General features: G+C 58.7%; 2 protein-coding genes across 3 annotated transcripts; both read right to left on the bottom strand.

Moving 5' to 3' along the window:
• Window positions 1-1,822: 1,822 nt before the first annotated feature.
• On the bottom strand, window positions 1,823-13,483 carry AP3B2 (adaptor related protein complex 3 subunit beta 2). The gene is made up of 27 exons (XM_069025483.1): window positions 13,368-13,483; window positions 10,423-10,498; window positions 10,237-10,311; window positions 10,023-10,118; window positions 9,777-9,937; window positions 9,589-9,655; window positions 8,977-9,159; window positions 8,686-8,862; window positions 8,355-8,452; window positions 8,026-8,080; window positions 7,806-7,877; window positions 7,578-7,640; window positions 7,224-7,356; window positions 7,032-7,141; window positions 6,782-6,958; window positions 6,511-6,697; window positions 6,291-6,409; window positions 5,960-6,071; window positions 5,429-5,624; window positions 5,181-5,352; window positions 5,041-5,095; window positions 4,405-4,511; window positions 4,044-4,275; window positions 3,864-3,948; window positions 3,330-3,427; window positions 2,527-2,665; window positions 1,823-2,309 (listed from the first exon to the last, which is right to left on the bottom strand). Exons 1-27 carry the CDS (start codon window positions 13,478-13,480, stop codon window positions 2,159-2,161), a joined length of 3,309 nt encoding a protein of 1,102 aa, XP_068881584.1. The 5' UTR covers window positions 13,481-13,483; the 3' UTR covers window positions 1,823-2,158.
• A 2,118-nt stretch (window positions 13,484-15,601) lies between these two features.
• LOC138116356 (uncharacterized) lies at window positions 15,602-17,374 on the bottom strand. Of its 2 annotated transcripts, none has more exons than XM_069025588.1 (7): window positions 17,239-17,374; window positions 17,073-17,090; window positions 16,752-16,826; window positions 16,601-16,618; window positions 16,129-16,366; window positions 15,817-16,049; window positions 15,602-15,724 (listed from the first exon to the last, which is right to left on the bottom strand). In XM_069025588.1, exons 2-7 carry the CDS (start codon window positions 17,088-17,090, stop codon window positions 15,704-15,706), a joined length of 603 nt encoding a protein of 200 aa, XP_068881689.1. In that variant the 5' UTR covers window positions 17,239-17,374; the 3' UTR covers window positions 15,602-15,703. The 2 variants fall into 2 exon arrangements, with proteins under 2 accessions (XP_068881689.1, XP_068881690.1); XM_069025589.1 differs by having other exon boundaries at window positions 16,129-16,330; window positions 17,239-17,372.
• Window positions 17,375-18,466: the final 1,092 nt, after the last annotated feature.

Below are 18,466 nucleotides of genomic sequence, written 5' to 3'. Positions count from 1 at the left end.
GGGATGGGACACCCCACAGCTAAAAATGGGGTTCCCCAAGGGCATCCTCAGTGCTGGCAGCTCCTACACATGGGCTGTGGCACTCACTGTGACCCCTGTGAAGGGATGGGACCCCCAAGGGGCTAAACGAGCCCCTCTAAGGGGAATGGGGTGATGGCATGGTGGTGCCTGGATGGACCCCTCCGAGGGATACCTCAGGGCCAGTAGCTCTCCACTCGCTGGCTGTGGTGCTTGCTGAGCACCCCATGGGGGAATGGGACCCCCGGAGGGGTTAAATCAGCCCCCGTAAGGGGAATGGCATGGTGGTGGCACTGCAGTGTCCATCTGGAGCCTTCACAGGGATACCTCGGCGCTGTCAGCTCCCACACACAGACGGTGGTGCTCACTAAGCCCACTCTGAAGGGAATGGGATTCCCAAGGGCTAAAATCGTGACCCCTAAGGACTTAAATCAGCTCCTCCCAGGTACTGGAATGGTGGCAGTGCTCTGACTCTCAGCACAGCTGGCCACCTCAATGCCAGCCACTTGCCACACACAGGCTGGGCACTCAGTGAGCCCACTCTGAGGGGAACGGGACCCAAAGGGGTTAAAATGGGTTCTCCAAGGGAAATGGGGTGGTGGCAGTGCTGTGGTACCTGGCTTTAGCCCTTCCAGAGCCCCCTTGGCTCCAGCAGCTCTCCACACACAGGCTCAGCATGCTCAGGGCTCCCCAGGGGGGAATGAGACCCCCAAGGGCTTAAATCAGTCCCCTTAAGGGGAATGGGGTGGTGGCACTGGGATGCCTGGCTGCAGCCTCCCTCGCAGGGACACCTCAGTGCTGGCAGCTCCCACACACAGGCTGTGTGCTCACTGAGCCCCCCGTGAGGGAATGGGACTCCCGGGGGGTTAAAGTGGGGTCCCCAAGGGCAGCCTCAGTGTGCTGGCATCTCTCCACATACAGGCTGTGACGCTCGCTGAGCCCATGAAGGGATGGGACCCCAAGGGTTAAATCAGCCTCCCTAAGGGAAATAGCCTGGTGGCATTGCTGTGGCTCCCAGCTGCATCCTCCCCCATCAAGTTCGAGGCAGCTGCGGCTCCAGTCCCTGTCCTTGTGGGAATGGGCTTTTCCCTGTGGATCTTGACACCCAGTGGTTGGTGCTGCTGCTCCAGCCAGGGATTCCTCACCCATCAGAAAACATAAAGGTGGTTTTTCCATCTCTTACCCAGAAAAAGCAGAAAGCCCCTCACCCTTTTTGTGGCAGCGGAGGCGGTTCGGGGTTCAGACCTTCCTGCACGTCCTTTGCTCATCCTCTGCCTCTGGTGCCAGGCCTGGCTCTGCGCTGGGCTGCAGCTTTGGATGGAGAGAGCCAGCGCTCTCTGAAATCCCACCCTGGGAGGGTGCTGGGAGGAGAGATCTTAATAAAGAGTCAGATTTCCTTCCTTTTTTTTCTGTAATCCCGGTTTGGAAATGAAAAGCCTCTCTGAGCTGGCCCCAGGAATCCCTCCAGTGACACTGCAGAACAGACCCAGCCCTGACGTAGCAGGTATTTCTGCGGTCGAAGCATGAGCAATTCTGCCTTGAATAAATAGCTGGAACCCTCCCAGGACTCCTCAGGTCTCTGGTCCAACTGAGCACCTCCTGCCCCAAGGGCTTCACCCCGACACCATGTGCCAGGTTTTCTCCAGCAGCCACCCACCCCCAGGAGACTCTGCATGTTTCCAGTCACCTAAGGGATGGCTGGTCCCCTGATGTCCCCCGTGGCTTCCCTGGGGAGGCTGGCAGAGCCCGGCATGGGGGGGAATCTGGGGTTGATGTGCACACAGAGCAGAGGAGGGAAAGGGAGCAGGTTGGAGAAGAGCTTTATTGGGAGATCCTGGACATAATAAATAAGGGTTACACTGGGAGATGATGGTGAGGGACTGGGGGCACATTGTGCTCCATGGGGGCTGGAACCGCTTCTGCCCTTCCGAGTAGGACATCTCCCTGCATCCCATCTGCCGCATTCTGCTCCTTCCACCCAGCAGCAAAGCCGGCCTGGGGGTCGCTGCCTGCCGCCCCTTTTGGGATCGGGTCAGGGAATAACCTGGCAGAAACGGGGGCAGGGAGTGTTTTTGGGAGTGGCATGGGGCAGAAGGGGTGGGAGGGCAGGGCCGTGAGTGCAGAAGGGCCTGGCTGTTTGTCACTGTGCCAGGGCCTGGATGATGTCCTTCACCAGCATGGTGCCGATGACCATCTTCTCGCTGTTGATGGTCAGCTGGGCCGTGGAGCCCTCCCGCCGCTCCAGGGTGATGAGCACCAGGCTCCCGCTTGTCACCGTCTTGGCCGCGAACCTGTTGGGTGGTGAACACAGGGCTTCAAGGTAAGCTGTCCCCTGTCACCCTCTGTTCCCATGGGATGCTCCGGTGGGGACAAGCAGGTGCCTGCAACCCACGGCCACTGTCACACTGTCACATTTGGGTTCATGCAGGCTCCTTGTCCTAAAGGAAGCCCTGAGTGTCCCCACTGTGATTTGGGTGGGAACTGATCCAGGTGTGGGGGTCCAGCTACCTGTACTCGTTGCTGGCACCACAGGGCACGCGGCCCACATTGGCAGCTGAGGTCACTTGCTGGACAATGGTGTGGTCACTCCGGCATTTCTCAGGCAGCGTCAGCTTCTCTGTGATCTCGCTCATGCCCATCAGCTTCCCTAGAGCAGATAACAGAGGCACCTGCCTGTCTCTGGCCACACACCCTACTGGGCCCTGCTTTGACATGCCCAAAGCAAGCCCCTCCAGCTTCCTGCATTCCCTATGCCATCCTGAGCTGGCTGCTCTGCTTGCTCTTGGTTCAGGAGTCAGTGCATTTGGGAAAATCCTTCATGACCCTTCCTGGGCTCATCCCCATGTCTCTGCCTGGTGGCAGCAGCTACGTCCCTGGGGGTGGGCTCCTTTGGACAGTGGCAGCAATGGGGCCAGGTGCTGCAGGGCACCATGGACCCCTCCCCCCCCAGCACCCATCTGTGTGGGCAGGGTGGGGATGTGCTGATCCAGGAGCACAGGGACACAGGGCGTCACTCACCGGACACAGTTCTGGGAGCGCCAGGGGTGGAACGAGCCCTTCACGCTTTGGGGGGACCCAACAAGGCCACCCCGGCACCAGGGATGCTCACCCCAACCCGCAGGCTGGGGGTGCAGGAGGGAGTGAGGGGAGCAGAGCTAGTCTAGGGGCCGGCCGAGCGGCCACTTACCCTCACCCGGCCGTGCCAGGTGCTCTAGGGCCACAGCAAGGGCGGCAGAAGGGACAAAATTGGGGGTGAGTGTCAGTGGTGGGTGCCTGTGCAGCGCCCTGTCCCCATCCCTGACCCCACTCACCCTGCTCCTTCTTGAACTCATTCTCGCTCATGAAGACGGGGGCCATGAGCTCCCCCACGGGCGGCTGGATGGAGACGTAGAACTGGCGTGTGTGAGTGCTGGGGAGACAGGCGGGTGAGAGGGGCACGTGCTCAGAATATGTCCTCTCTCCATGTCCTGCTTCCCATCTCTGCCCTGGGCAGGGGTGGCCAGGGGAAACTGTGACACAAAAGGGCTCAGGAATGGGGGGGAACCTGTCAGGCTGGACCTGAAGCTGCTGCTGCCTCCTTGTCCCCTGCAGGGATCCCTGTGCATTTCTTGCTGTCCCCTGACCACCCCACATCCATCCAAGTGTCTCCTCTCCCCTGGAAGGACCCTGGTGCCTGTCCTGCTGTCCTCTATCCCCTGGGATACCCCATGCCCTGTTTCTGCTGTCCCCTGTCCCCCGCTACTTGGAGGGATGCTGGTACCTATCCCACTTTCCCCATCTCTGGAGCACCTGATGCCCTGATCCCTGGGGCACCCATCCTGCCCTGCCCGGCACCAGATGCTCACCACAGCTGGAAGTTTGCCGCCTGGGTGGAGTCACAGAAGTCGATGCCCATCACCACGCTGGCTGTGTCCCCTGGTGCCAGGCGCTCTGGAACCACAGAGCTGCCATTATATCCCACGTTCCCACCCAACCCCTGTCCCCATTCTCCCACAGTGTCACGGCCATGCCATGCCATGCCATACCAATCTCAGGGAATTCCTGTATCCGCATGCCGGAGAGGGGCTTGGGTTCGTTGACTCGCAGGTTCTTCACCTCGGTGTCGGTGTTGTTGGAGATCTGGATCTGGACGGCCACCATGTGGGGGTCACCCGGGAAGGGCCGGCGGCTGAAGCAGTACTCAACTGCGAGCCCCTCGCCTGCCATGCGGTGCAGCAGCTCGTAGGTCTTCACCGCACTGAACGCCGGGCTCAGCAGCTGCACCGGGGGACAGCAGGGGCTGCTAAGCACTCCCTACAACCCCTGTAGGTGGTAGAGGGCCCAGGAGACCCCCACAGGTGACAGGGGGCCTGGGACCCCCCCAGGGAGGGCATGAGGGGCACTTACAGTGGGCGTCAGGGAGGTGTCGGTGAGAGTGAGGCCCTCCAGGTCGGTCACCAGGCTGGTGGAGACGATGCTGCTGGAGGGGATGGGCTGGGGAGGAGGGGGCATGACTGCAGGGTGGGGAGGGGGGAGGAAAGGGTTAACAGAGCTCACAGTCCCATGGGGACAGACCTGGTGGCATAGCCCCATGGGGACACCCACAGGGACGGTTCTAATGGCTCAGCTCCATGGGGACAATGGCATCGGGACAGCCCTGTGGGGACAGCCCTGGTGGCATAGCGCCATGGGCACAACTCCATGGGGACAGCCTCATGGGGACACATGTGGGGACAGCCCTGGTGGCATAGCCCCATGGGGAGAGCCACACAAGGACAGCCCAGTGGCAGAGCTCCATTGGTTTAGACACAACCCTGTAGGCTGTCCCTGTGCACAGCCACATGGGGACAATCCCATGGGCACAGCCACCTGTCCCACAGCCATCCTCTAGGGACAAGGGCCCCTCACCACACCTGTCCTTGTCCCAACTCTGCAGCTCCCAAAGGACCCATGGAGTCCTGATCGCACTGGGGTGCGTGCTCATGCCTCAGTTTCCCCAGCAGCGCCACCACGGCCATTTGCATGTTCCGGGCAGCCACTCACAGTCATCCAGGTCAAGCAGGGAGATCTCCTTGGGGCCGGCCTTGCTGCTGGGGGGCTGCAAGAGGGCAGAGGTGGGGGGTTTAATAGGGGGTCCAGGTATCCCTGTGCTGCCCCCCATCCCAGCCCATCCCAGCCCTCACCGCCTTCCTCTGCTTGGCCTCTGCCTCGGAGCCCGAGTCGGAGCCGGAGGAGCTGCTCTCGGAGGTGCTGGCCTCCTCTGATGAGGTTTCGGCACGGCCCTTCCTCCCCTGAGAGGCCTTCTTCTTCTTGGCCTTCTTTGCCCCTTCCTCCTCCTCCTCTCCCTCGCTGGGGCTGCAGGGAGAGCCCAGCTCAGGGGGCTGGGGTGGGGATTTCACTGGGAGCACCCCCCCGCCTTCCCAGGGGGTACCTGCCCACGCTCCCTGAGACTGCTTTATGGGAACCTTCCTTGTCCTTCCTCTTCGGCCTCTTCTCCTCTTCCTCCTCCTTGTCCTCTGACTGCTCCCCGCTATCTTCATCCTCCTCTTCTTCCTCCTCCTCCTCGCTGCCAGAACTGGAGCTGCCAGAGCTGCTGCTGCCACTCTCTTCACTGCTGGACTCGGGCTCTGGGGGGGCACAGCTCAGCTCTGCTGCTGTGCCCCCCCACATTCCCCCATCTCCCACTTCATCCCACTACATCCTCCATCCTCCACTGCATCCCCACACCTGCTGCTGCCTCTCCACTGCATCCTCCCACTGCATCCCTGCATCCTCCCACTGCATCCCTGCATAGTCCCACTGCATTCCACTGCATCCCCACTGCCCACCACTGCATCCCTCCACATCTCCTGCCATGTCCCTCCTGTGATGGGGTGTCCCCTGTCCAATGCCCCACCATTGTGGCACCTGCCTGATGGCCACAGTGACCACTGCCCAATGTCTCATGCCATCAGGTCCTCACCACTGTCTGCCGACTCTGTGGGCCCTGACTCGCCCTCTGAGTCAGAGTAGAAAGGCTTCTCCACCTTCTCCTTCCTCTTCTCCCGGCTGGTGCACTTGGTCCACTCAGGAACCTGCGGGCACAGGGTTGATGGAGCAGAGCCATCACCCATGACTGGGGGATCCAAACAGCCACCCTTGTCCCCCCATCCCCAAGCAGATGTGTGAGCACTAGGGAGGGAACGTGGGCAGGTGAGCAGTACCTGGGCACCTTCTGGGGCTCTTCCAAGAACTTGAGACAGTGTCCCCACCTTGGCCCCTCCTCCCCCATGCACCCAGGGTGCTCCACGCACCTCCACATTCCTCACAGAGGGATCAGGGGCCTCGTCCGGCCAGTCGGGCAGCTCCTGGTAGCCCACAGCCTTAGCGTTGAGCAGATGGGACAGGGAGCCCAGTTGGAAATGGTCCCGATCTACAACGAGGTGAGAGGAGGCAACAACTCAGGGACAGCTATGCAGCATTGTGGTGACAGCTGGCCCCGTGTCCCAATGCCCCGTGACCAGGGATGGGTACCTTTGAAGGAGGACTCCAAGATGGGAGCTGGTTTTTGGGCCAGGAAAAGCTTCTTGGCATACTTATTGAGGGCCCCGCTCTTCTCGGTGGGCACGATGAGCTGGCGGATGAAGCGAGCCCGGTCGCGGATGTCGTAATTCTGATCATATTTGGCCAAGTTGAGGACATACTGGGTCAGCAGCTTGCTCTGTGGCAGAGAACATGCTCAGGGCCGGCCTCTCCCTCCCTAACGGGGAAACTGAGGCACACCCTAGGATCACACCCCCGGTACCTGCTTGGAGTTGGTCAGGTAGAGCTTAGCTGCCAGATTGATGACCTGCAGCTTGACAATGTCCTCCTCGTTGGTGAAGGACTTGGCCATCTTGCGCAGCACATCAGGCGCGATCTTGGGCACGTGCTCGCAGTACTCACCGATGAGCCACAAGATGCTGGCCCGTGCCATTGGCACCTGTGAAATGCCCTCGGACATGTGGCACTGCTGCCATCCCCTGCTCCTGTGGGTCAGCAACACCCCAACCCACCTGAATGTTGTCCGTGAGCTTGGCCATGTGCTTGATGATCTCACTGTGCTGGGCGGGCTGCATCTGCAGCAGCTTTTTGATGACCACCACGGATTCAGCCACCACCAGCTCTGTGGGCAGACACCCGGCCTCAGCGAGGCCCTGCCCTGAGAGCAACGGAGCTCCCGTTTCACCCCTGCTGTGCGCACTTACCATCCCTGTTGGAGAGGAGCTGGACCAGGCCATTGAGGCAGGTGTCCCGCACCTTCCCAATGTTGGTAGCACAGCGCCCGATGGCTTGGATGGTGGCTGCCACAAAGTCCTTGTCCATGCTGCGGATGTAGGTCTGCACAGGCATGGAGGGCACACATGACATGTCACCCATGTGCCAGTGACGGGCATCCCCCCTGGTAGTTGTCACACACTGGGGCTCTTTGGAACCACTGATGGGGTTGGCATGGCCTCAGCCCACTCCTCTTGGAGGGGCTCTCCTCTGCCTCCTCCATGGTGGTGGTTTGGCACCAAGAGCCATGCCAGGGTGGCAGCCTCAGTACGGCCGTGGCATACCTGGAACTCCCGCAGGATGGTGGAGATGTTGGTCTCATTGGCCAGGTTGGTGAGGACCTCCAGCTGTGGGAAAGAGGACAAGATGGGCAGCATAGGGGCATGGTGACAAGGCACAGGGGCCTGGCTATTCTCCTGCCCCCAGGGCATAAGGACACCTGACCCAAGGAAAAGGCTTCATGAAGCCCCAAGGCCACCCCTGACAGGTTCTGCCAGGTGTTTCCAGCTCACCTTCAGGATCTTGATCTGTGTGGGGTCCGTGGAGCGGATGTAGAAACTCTTCAGATAGGGCTCAAACATCCCCTGCATGCACAGCCAGAGACATTAGTGCCATCTCTGTCCCCCCGCCTTGCCAAGGCCACCTCCAAGCTCTGGTGACCTTGCTGGCTAATCATCATCTCGCTCCAGAGTCAACAGGGTCAACTCCTCCCACACCAAGTCTGAGACTCACCCGCCGCTTGATGGACATGGTGGCCACATTCTGCAGCACAACATACTGCACCTCGCTGCGGGGACAAAGAGGGGACCACCATCAGTGGGGCAGGGCCAGACACCCTCAGCAAGTCCCTGTGAATACGGGCCAGGACCCACCACCAGGCTGGTACCACCAAGATGTTGTCACCCCATGTCTGGACTGGGCCAGCCCAAAAAGGCCTCCAACCTGATGTCCCTCCAGGGATGGGCTTTTAGGGGGTCTCTCACAGGGTCTTAGAGCTCCCCATGTGTTTCAACAACTAGGGTGGAGGGGTAGGAGACCACTACAACCCCAGTGTCACAGACCTGTGACTCCGCAGGAGCCGTACCAGCGCCTTAGCAATGACTCCAACCTCTGCCTTGGGTGCCAGGTGGAAGTAGAGCTGTGCTACGGCCATCACCACCTATGGACACACACCCAAATGTCACCTGGTGGGAATGGGGGACACCCTGAGGAATGGCTGTGTCCCCCAGTCCCACCCTCAGCACCTGGAGGTAGCCTGACCCTGCGGACACCCATCCCTGGGTGTCCCTCAAGCACCCCAGTGAGTCCTTGGCCGTGGGAACATCATAAGCCCAGGCTGATGGACACCACCAGCGCCCGGGGGGACAAACAGGGTGGGAGTGAGGGTCTCACCGCGGCGTTGCGGCTCTGCAGCAGGGGCTTGGTGTTGCGCAGGAGCAGGCGGTGGTCGGGGTCCATGACGTAGGGTTTGCGCTTAGCCAACGAGGCTGCCTCTGCCTTGGCGTCCTTGGTGTCCTCCTCCTCTGAGCCATAGAAAGCCTTCTCAGTGTTCTCCTCCAGCAAGGACTCCTGCTGGCAGGTGGGACCCTTTGCATCCCCAAGAGCAGTCCCCCTTCACCCCACCTCCCTCGGGGCTCCCAGGACACCCCAAGGCTCTCAGGGCATCCTGTACTCCGAACTCACGTTCTGGTTGGGACTGAGGAACTGGGTGCGGGCATAGCGGGTCAGCATGTTGATGATGACCACCTGCCCCCACTCCTCCACATCGATGAGCAGGTTGCAGAGCTTGCGGTAGTTCTTGTGGATGAGGTCTATGCGCTCTGGGCACACCTCCTCGAATGCCATTACCACGCTGCCAGCCACCAGCTGTGGAGGGAAAGCCCGGGGTGACTCACTGGAGTGGTGGCATCATCAACAAGATGCTGGTTTGGTGGGGATGGTGGCATCTCTGTGAGGGTGCTGGTTTAGTGGGAAACCCTTCCTTGTAGGGATGCCAGCTCAGTGGAGTTGGTGGATTCCCCATGAGGATGTTGGCCCGTTAGGGACAGCAGCACTCCTACAAGGATGCCAGCTCTTCAGGGATGGCTTCATCCTCACAAGGTCACTAATTTAGTGGGAACATCTGCATTCCTGTGAGGATGCTGGATCAGTGGGGACAGTGGCATCCAGCCCTTTGGGGATGGCTGCATCCCCAAGATGACACCAATTTGGTGGGAACATCTCCATCCCCGTGAGGACACCAGGCCAGTGATGTTCCCAGATTTAGAGGTGGGGGAGACACAGCAGCCTGCTCACCGTGGTCTTGTCCGCCAGCAGCTTCTCGATCACTTCAATGAGCTGGTCCTTCTGGTCCGAGTCGAGGCTGTGAGGGAGGAGCAGGGCAGGTGATGCTGGACCAAACTCCTCCCCATCCCTGCCTGTACCAAGCAGCCAAGACCCTTATTGGTATACCCTACCTTTAGCAGCTGACCCCCCCCCATTACCTGTACAGCTTGGGGATGGCATGGGCGGCCGTCTTGCGCACATATGGAGACATGTCCGAGGCGGCCTCCTTGATGGCCAACATCATGATGGGCACGATGATGGGCACGCGGATGCTGGACAGGACCCGCAGGGCGCTGGCGCGGATCAGCTGGTTGGGGTCCTGTGGGGGACGTATGGGGAGCTGCAGTGCATCTGGGGAGGGCTCAGTGCTCCCCAGACCCCCCTGGGTCCCCAAACCAGCCCACCTTGAGTCCTCGCTGGAAGGTGGAGATGGAGAGCAGGGCCAGATCCTGCTGCTCCTCTGCATAGCGCACCAGGTACACGTACACCAGCTTTTTCACCTGCAGGGTGAAGGTGCCACCTCAGAGCCCCCCAAAACACAGCCAATCCCCAAAACTCTCCTACAGGGAAAGTCCCAGACCCTGGGATGCTTCCAGGGCCACCCAAGATCTTCCTCACCTCAATGTTCTTGCAGGCAACGTTTTTCACCACAGCTGGGAAGAGATCAGAGGCGTTTTTACCCCGGGCAATCATCTAGGGGGAAAAGAAGTGGTGTGACACTGGGCAGCTGGCATGGCAGGGGCCAGTACAACGTGACACAGCTCGGCACCAGCAGTGTTCCCCACCAGTGACAGCAACACCCACCGCCACAATCCTCTTCATGGCCTCCAGCTTGAGTGAATCCTTGTTGCTGTCAAGCATCTCCTTGAGGTCATCATGCCTGAACCACAGCAAGGGGAAAAAAATTCCCATTTTCACATTTTTACCTGGTTTTAGTCCTTTTTTTCTACTCCCAGCCTGCCATCAGGCTGGCAATCCAACGCTTCGCCATGAAATATTTATGGGGACAGGAGTTGGGTTACAGCCAGGTGAAAGAGGAAACAGAGGGACTGGCATGGTGCTGGCACCCAGCGCCATTCCCATCCCAGGCACTGGGACAAGAACCCCATCCCATCCTGGCTGTGGTTGTCACCCTACATTGTCACTAAATCACAGGTGCCCATCACCAGCTTCATCCTGGCTTGGGTGGGTGTCCCTTGTCCCCTCATGGACATAGTGGCATGGATGTGCCAGCATGCCCTGACGAAAAGCCCTTTCCCAGTCCCCTCCCAGGACTGGGAAAATGCCACCAGCCTTTTGTAAAGTTGTCACCACTGTCCTCTTTTCTCAGAGACGTTGGTCCCCCCCCAAACTGGGGGCACCTGCAAGGCTGTGTCTATCTGCAGCAGCTGAGGGTGACACCCATGGGATGATGCTTGGCCAGAGCCACCATCACCAGAGGGTCCGGGGGGGGCTCCTCAGGGGAGTCTTACCGCGGTGGTGGCCCGGTGCCAGTGTCCACTGCGGGCTCGGTGCCGGCGAGTGGCCGCAGCTCATCGGCTCGCAGGGCGCTGTAGCAGGTGGGTTGTCCAGCCTCGGTGGCCAGCACCGGGCTTGTCACCTCCTCGGCCACATCACCACCCTCTGGTGTTTTCGGCCAGCCAGCCGGCCCCACCGGTAGCTGCCGCAGCAGCTTCTGCACTGGCGGCAAGGACATCATGGCTTTGGCTGGGGGTAGTGGCCCTGGGGATGGTGACAGGGCTGTGGCCCCGCTCCTCTGCCCAGCACAGCCGGCTGAAACCTGATGCTGTGGTTGGGGTTGGGTTGCAGCCTCGATCAGGACGCCCTTCCCAGTGGATGAGGCCAACTTGCGATGTCACATCCGAAGTGACACCTGACCTGCAGTTGGGACTTGGGGACACTGCAGGGAGCTCCTTCCCCAGTGCTGAGTGGCTCAGTCCTGGGCAGGGAACGCACATCATGGTGGGACACCCACCTAGGTGGTAGGGTGGCATGATGGCGTATCTGTGGGTGTCCCACCTGTGTGGTGGGGTCACACTTGGTGCATTTGTCTTGCCCCATGTGCCATGGATGCCATGGATGGCTCGCAGGAGTGGTGGCAGACCTAGTGTGGCTCTGGTGAAGGGCAGCATGCAGATTATAAGGACCCTGTGGGTGTGGGGGACACTGCCAGGAGGTCAGGAGTAAGAGGACACTGCCGTGAGGGCGGTGACACTGCCGGAGTGGGAGACACTGATGGCAGATCACTGAGGTAGCCTGGACAGACTGGGGGACATAGCCAGGGTGTCAGGGCTGGGGGAGGCTGCCAGAGTGGGGGACACTGCCTGTGGGGGTCAGGGAACACTGGCAGACGTGGGGAGCAGGGGAGCACTTCCAGGCCAGAAGACATTGCCAAGGAAGGGTCAGAGAGGGAGAGACTTGACCAAACTGGGGGACACTGCCAGGGGCTCATGGAAGAGGCACACCACTCTGAGATCAGGACACTGCCAGCGGGTCATGGATGGAGGGCACTGCCAGACTGGAGGACAGTGCCAGTGGATCAGGGTTGGGGGAAACTGTCATACTGGGGGACACAGCCAGGGGTAGGAAGTGTGACACTGCCAGACAGGGCAAAGAACACTGCCCAGGGGTCAGGAAAGGGGGGAACACTATGAGATGGGGATACTGCTAGCAGGTCATGGATGGAGGGCACATCCAGAGTGGGGGACAGTGCCAGGGGCTCAGGACTGGGGGGACACTGTCGTGCTGGGGGACATTGCCAGGGTATCAGAGAGAAGGGGACACTGCCAGGAGTTCAGGGAAGGGGGGACCCAGTGAGATGGGGACACTGCCAGCATGTCACAAATCAGGGTCACATCCACAATGGGGGACACTCTTTAGCATTAGGGAGGAGTAGAGGGAGAGGGGACACTCCCAGACTGGGGACACTGCCAAGAGGTCAGGATGGGGTACACATTCAAAGTGGGGGACACTGCCAGGGAATCAGGACTGGAGGGACACTGTCATAACGGGGGATACTACTACAGGGCCAGGGATGGAGGGGACACTGCTGGACGGGGGGACATGGCCAGGGGGAGAAAGAGTGACACTGTCAGACAGTGATTTCCTGCTGGGGCATCAGAGGGGGGGACACTGCCAGACTGGGGAACACTGACACGGTAGGGAGGGCAATGAGACATTCCTGCAGCTCCAGGAGCACGCATCCCCCCCATCCCTCTTCACCCCTTTCACCCCTGCCCCCCCAGCAGCCTCTCCCACGCAGGGGTGACATTCCTCAACACGTCCCCCCCGCCCCCCGTTTGGAACCTCGATGCGGTGGGGGGGTGTCAGCTCAGGAGAGCCACGGGAGCCAGCAGATCCCGTTGCGGGGAACACCGTGCCCGGGATGCCCCAGCCTGAGGGCGGGAGGTTCAAAGGGGGTCCCTGCACATCTCCCTCAACCACACCAGCTCCAAAATCCCGCGGCGTTCCCACAAAACCCTCTCCGGCCTTTGCAACCCGCAATGACGGTGGCGGCGACGTGACCGCATCCCCTGTCCCCATCCCTGACCCCATCCCCATCCTTATCCCTATCCACATCCCCATCACCATCCTCATCCCCATCCCCGTCCCCATCCCCGTCCCCACGCCGGGGGCCGCTCCAGCCGCTGCTCGGGTACCACGTCCCCGCCGAGAACGGCGGCGAAGGCCTGCGGTGGCGGCCGCACGGGCAGGCTCGTCCTTGTCCCCTGTGCCCGCATTGTCCCCACCTCTTGTAGTCGGAGGAGAAGATGCCGCCGCTGGCGGGGTCGTGGCCGTACTCGGGCTCGCCCAGGCTGGAGGAGCCGCCCTTCTCCTCGCCGTAGGCCGGGCTGGCGGCCATGGCGGCGGGAGGGATGCGGGATGCGGGATGCGGGGGGGACGCGGGAACTGATGTCAGCGCGGGCGGGGACGGGCCCGGCCCCGGCCCGGGGGCAGCGCCCGCCTGGACCGACCCCCGCCGACATCGGGAGCGGGAGCGCGGGGGGCTCTGCACCCCCAGAGGGTCCCTGCCCCGCAGCCCCGCAGCCCCGCTCCTGCTCACGTCTGGGAGCGGGACACGGGTGATTTTAGGAGGAGCAATGTGGGGACATGGCTGAGATATAGCGAGCGTCACTGAGCTCACAGCCGCACACATCGCACCAGTCCAGAACCGTGAAAATCTACAATTACACTAATAGGCATTATTGTGTGTGATTCTAATCAGACATATTTGAAATAGATTACATTATACTGAATAATGCTGTATGTTCGGATTATTTTATCATACTACATTACATCACATCACATTATTATTTTATATTATTTTATACATAGTACTGTGTGCAGTATACATAATATGTATTTACTTAATATATTATATATAATATATAATTTATGTATTCCATTACATGCTGCATACTGTAAACCATATATTGCATGTTATTTACTACATTACATTATGATATATTACAGATTGCATTAATTATGCAATACTATATATTTGCCATATTCAATCATACTGCATTATAGTTAATCCATAAACCATTCTACATTCTACAGTTTATATACAATATAATATATGCAATGTGTTATATATGCTATGTTATAGATGCAATATATTATACTATGCTATATTATATTGCAGATTAGATTAATTCTATTATATAGCATATAATGTAGTATATATTACATATTGTGTATTGTATATTATCTACTGTATTATAAAATTCAATATTTTATTATCTATATTCCACACAATAGTATATGTGCTGTATAATATCTGAATTATTATGTATTATATATTAGGTATCATATTAATTTATACTATTCTTATAGATATTGTTATAGATATGGTAGTTTATATTATATATTATTATCAATAACATGATAGGTATTACCATATACTAGATATATTATCGTATATTAACAATACTACAGATGTTATTAAATACAAATGTATATATTAGATATTACTACAGATATGACTATGCATATGATGGTGTTTCATAGATATTTTTATATAACATATTAATATAAATTATAGCTATTACAGATATCATTATTGATATTATTATAGTTGAGATTTTGTTTGCATTTCTTTGATTTTTCCCAGGTGCTTTATACTATTGGCAGATATTCCTGCTATTATTTCTCCAGGCAGCTGACCAGCCCTGGAGCTGGTGCAGATGGGGCGGCACTCACCCCATCCCACAGCAGTGAGGCAGCAAGGGAAAATGGCCGTGGTTCAAGAGCAGAATTGAATAAAACATCTAATTAATGGCCAGCAATTAATCTCCAGCACAGAGAAAGGGGACACACCCACTCCAGCCCTCCCAGGGACCTCAACCCTTCTTGGGTCTCAGAACTTCCCTGGGGGGCCTGCTGCTCTCCTGGAGACCCCAACCCTCAGGAGACCCAGAGAAGAGCCAGACTCCACCTTCTTTCCCCCCCATAAACACTGATGAAATCCCACTGGGCATTCTCTTCTCCTTGCTGAACTGCTCCAGCTCTTTCAGCTTCCCTTCCTACAGGAAATGCTCCAGATCCTTGGTGGCCCTTTGTGGTATCTCTCCAGTATGTCCCTGTCTCTCTCATACTGGAGAGCTCAGCACAGGACCCAGCCCTCCAGGGGTGCCAGGATCACCGTGGGTTGGTGACTCACTCCCCCCTCACTGCAGCCACACTCTACCCCATCGACTGGACCAATAATGAAGATGCTGACCAGGACTGGACACAGAGTTGACCCCGGGGGTTCACGACCAACCTCCAGCCAGACTTGATCCAGCCTTTCGGCCCAGAAGCCCACAGAATATTCATTTTTATGCTCAAAATTAAATGCCAGCAATGAAAGAGGCAGATGTTGTCTCAGGAGGCCATGGAGAGCAAAGATCAGCCTCTCCCCTCAAGGTGTGTCAAGGTGGGACATCACTTGACAGCAGCTTCTGGGAAAAGTGAGAAAACAACAAATCAAACAGGGCTGGCACAGGGTTTCCATGCAACTGTTTATTGCCACATTGGTGAAGTTCTGGTCCCCAGGGAAGGATGCTCCAGCCCCACACGTTCCCCAGGAGCGCTGTCACCTCCATCACTGCAGCGCTGGAGACACCTGGGAAAAAAGGTTTGGTGACACTTGGCTGGAGCAGGTGCCAGGGTGTCCCAGCGTGGTGGCACCTGATCTGATCTGGTGGTGGTACCCACCATGGCACCAGCAAGGTGGCCCAGCCCCAGGAGGGCGAGGGCGAAGTGGATGCAGTTGCAGGTGATGGTATCGTACTCCACCGGCTGGTTCATGGCCACCCGGATCCGCCGCTGCAGGGCAGCCACGTCCAGCTCTCTCCTCCTCCGGAGCACCTTGGCCGGGCCCCGTGTCCGCAGGAGGTGGCTCTTGCCATGCTTGGCCACGATGCCTGATGGCGATGTCCCTGAGCTGCCTGCGGGGCAAAGTGGGCTCTGTATCCCATGTCCCTTCCGTGGGGATGTCCCCATGCCGTGACACCTCCTGGGGCTCACCTTCCAGGTGGATGATCTCCCCATCACCGCAGTAGATGCCAACGTGGGCGCCCCACCAGCCAGGGCCCCCGGAGGCCAGCGGGAAGAGGAAGAGGTCCCCGGGCTGGGGCTCGGCCGCCCCGTTGGGGACCATGTCGAAGTGTTGTCTCAGCAGCCCCTCGCAGAGGAAGAACCCTGCTGTGGTCACTGCCCCAGTCACTGCCTGGGGACCCAGCCGTGTTTCAGGGCCACTGGTGCCCTGGGGACACCAGCTGCATCACTGTCCTGCTGGCTCATCCCACATCCTTGGTGGCTTAAGCCCAGCTTGGGTCTCGGGTCTCCATGGATGGAAACCCCCTGGGAAGGGACTGCCTCCTCTAAGTGCTGAAGCACCCATGGGTGCCGAGGAGAAGGCAGGGTGTGCAGGATTCGGCCCAGTTGTGCCGGGGGTGAGATGGGCAGCGCAGGGCACAGGGGCAATGCCAGCACTTACCTGCCTGGAGCTGCTCACCTGGAGGGACAAACGCCTTGTGTCAGCCCTGCTGGCATCAGTGTCATGGCTCAGCCCCGGCCTGGGCTGCTGCCACCCCCTGCCCAAGCACCTGGCTGGGGTTCCCATGCCAGCACCCCCAAACCTGACTCACCCAGGAGCCCAGCCAGTGCCAGGACTGGAGGAACAGCCAGTCCGGGGCTTGCAGGGTCTGAAGGAGGGAGCTCACCTGTGGGGAGAGGGTGCAGGGCAAGACAGGGACCTGTCCCCTGCTGACACCCTTCCCCTGCCAGCACCCATCTCTGCCAGCACCCAGCCCAGCTCAGCCCAGCCTCCCAGGCCACACACCCCTTCCCCCCAACCCAGACCCAGCACCAGGCAGGTCCCAGCTGCGGAGTCCAGGGGCAGTGGGTGCTATGGCAGAGGGGTGGGATCACCTGGATGCAGGTGTCGTCCCTGCCAGCTCCCCCTTTACCTGGGCGAGGAGATTCATCTGCAAGGAGAAAACACGATGTCCCGAGAGCTGGGGACAGGTACCCCGTACCTCGGGGACTCCTCTGTCCCCGCAGCTGTGGTGACATGTCACCCTGCTGAAACCCAAGCTGTGGCCTCAGTGCTCGTTCTGTGCCCTGCTGCCTCACCTTGGGGTCACCTCCAAGGTCCCCTCACTCCACCGTGTTTCCCAAGCCGCTGCTGCTCCAAAGGTGGCTGCGGGGCAGGACCTCAGCCCGCCCCGGGAGCACCGCGGTGGCTCTTGGCACCTGCATGTGGCCCCACCGGTGCCTGGGAATGTGCCCGGACCGGCTGCACCGTGGCACCGTGCCCATCCTGTAGGGCCAGTCCCAGGGAGACAAACCCAACCTGGTGTGACATTTCATCCACAAACCTCGTGGGTGACCCCAAAGGAGTCATGAAATAGCCCCGTGGCCACAATGCCCAGGTAACCAGTGACCACCAGGCTGGTGACAAATCACTTCTCGGTGCCAAAACCCTCCGGCCATGGGAGGCCAATCAGCCTGTACCCGGCCCCGTGTCCTAGAGGTGGCCACCAGCCTGTCTCCAGCCCTGTGGCCCCAGAGTGGTGCATGCCCGGGGTCAGCTCTGGAGTCACATTAAACTTTAATCCTGGTGCTGGGGGTCAGTGAAGGCTTTGGCAGGGCTCAGGTGGGTCACTGTCACCCTCTGTCATCGGGCAACCTCCAAAGAATCATTTATCAAGGAGCCTCCAATAAACAAGAGCTAATTACAGGTGAAACCTGAGCCTGGCCCGGACCTGGCTCAGTGCAGGCGGCCACATTAACCCTTCCCAGCCACCTCCAGTCCCACACCACCCTCCAGGAACTTCATGTCGCCTTCTTGTTGGTCTTGTCTCCTTCTGGTCTCCACCATCCTCTCCTGGTCTCTGTTGTCTTGTCCACATGTACCCATCACACCCTTCTCATTCCCATCCCATCCTCCCCTCCCAGTCCCCATTGTCCCATCTCAATCCTTACTATCCCCCATGATCTCCATCCACCCCTATTGCATCCCACTGCCCCCTCATGATCTCCTTGGCAGCTTCCTGGTCCCCATCATCCTCACATGGTCCCTATTGTCATGTCCTGGTCTCCATCATCGCTTCCCCATCACTGCTGTCACCTCCTGCTTGCCACATTTGTCATTGTCTCTGGGTCACCATCAAAACATCCAGGTTCCCATTGTCCCCTTCTGTTCCTCATTATCACCTCCCAGTCCTCATCACCTCCTCCTTGTTCCCATCACCCCCTCCTGATCCTTGTTGTCACCTCTTGGTCCCCATCATCTCCCCTCCCCCCCATCAGCTCCTCTTGGTCTCCATCATCCCCTTCTGGTCCTCACTGTCTCCCCTTG

The sequence above is a fragment of the Aphelocoma coerulescens genome, chromosome 10 (assembly GCF_041296385.1).
Source record: "Aphelocoma coerulescens isolate FSJ_1873_10779 chromosome 10, UR_Acoe_1.0, whole genome shotgun sequence".
Lineage (NCBI taxonomy): Eukaryota > Metazoa > Chordata > Aves > Passeriformes > Corvidae > Aphelocoma > Aphelocoma coerulescens.
Note: the sequence above shows the minus strand (reverse complement) of the source record. Positions and strands in the feature narration are given on the sequence as shown.

What these genes read in the sequence shown, in the direction of transcription:
- AP3B2 (XM_069025483.1), bottom strand. Translation starts at nt 13,480, where the DNA reads ATGGCCGCCAGCCCGGCCTACGGCGAGGAGAAGGGCGGCTCCTCCAGC. An exon ending in AGGCCAAGCAGAGGAAGGCG is followed by an intron (nt 5,096 to 5,180) that starts GTGAGGGCTGGG and finishes GCCCTCTTGCAG; the next exon opens with CCCCCCAGCAGCAAGGCCGG. An exon ending in TGAGTTCAAGAAGGAGCAGG is followed by an intron (nt 2,666 to 3,329) that starts GTGAGTGGGGTC and finishes TATCTGCTCTAG; the next exon opens with GGAAGCTGATGGGCATGAGC.
- LOC138116356 (XM_069025588.1), bottom strand. An exon ending in GGAGATCATCCACCTGGAAG is followed by an intron (nt 16,050 to 16,128) that starts GTGAGCCCCAGG and finishes TTTGCCCCGCAG; the next exon opens with GCAGCTCAGGGACATCGCCA. An exon ending in GCCACCTTGCTGGTGCCATG is followed by an intron (nt 15,725 to 15,816) that starts GTGGGTACCACC and finishes CTTTTTTCCCAG; the next exon opens with GTGTCTCCAGCGCTGCAGTG.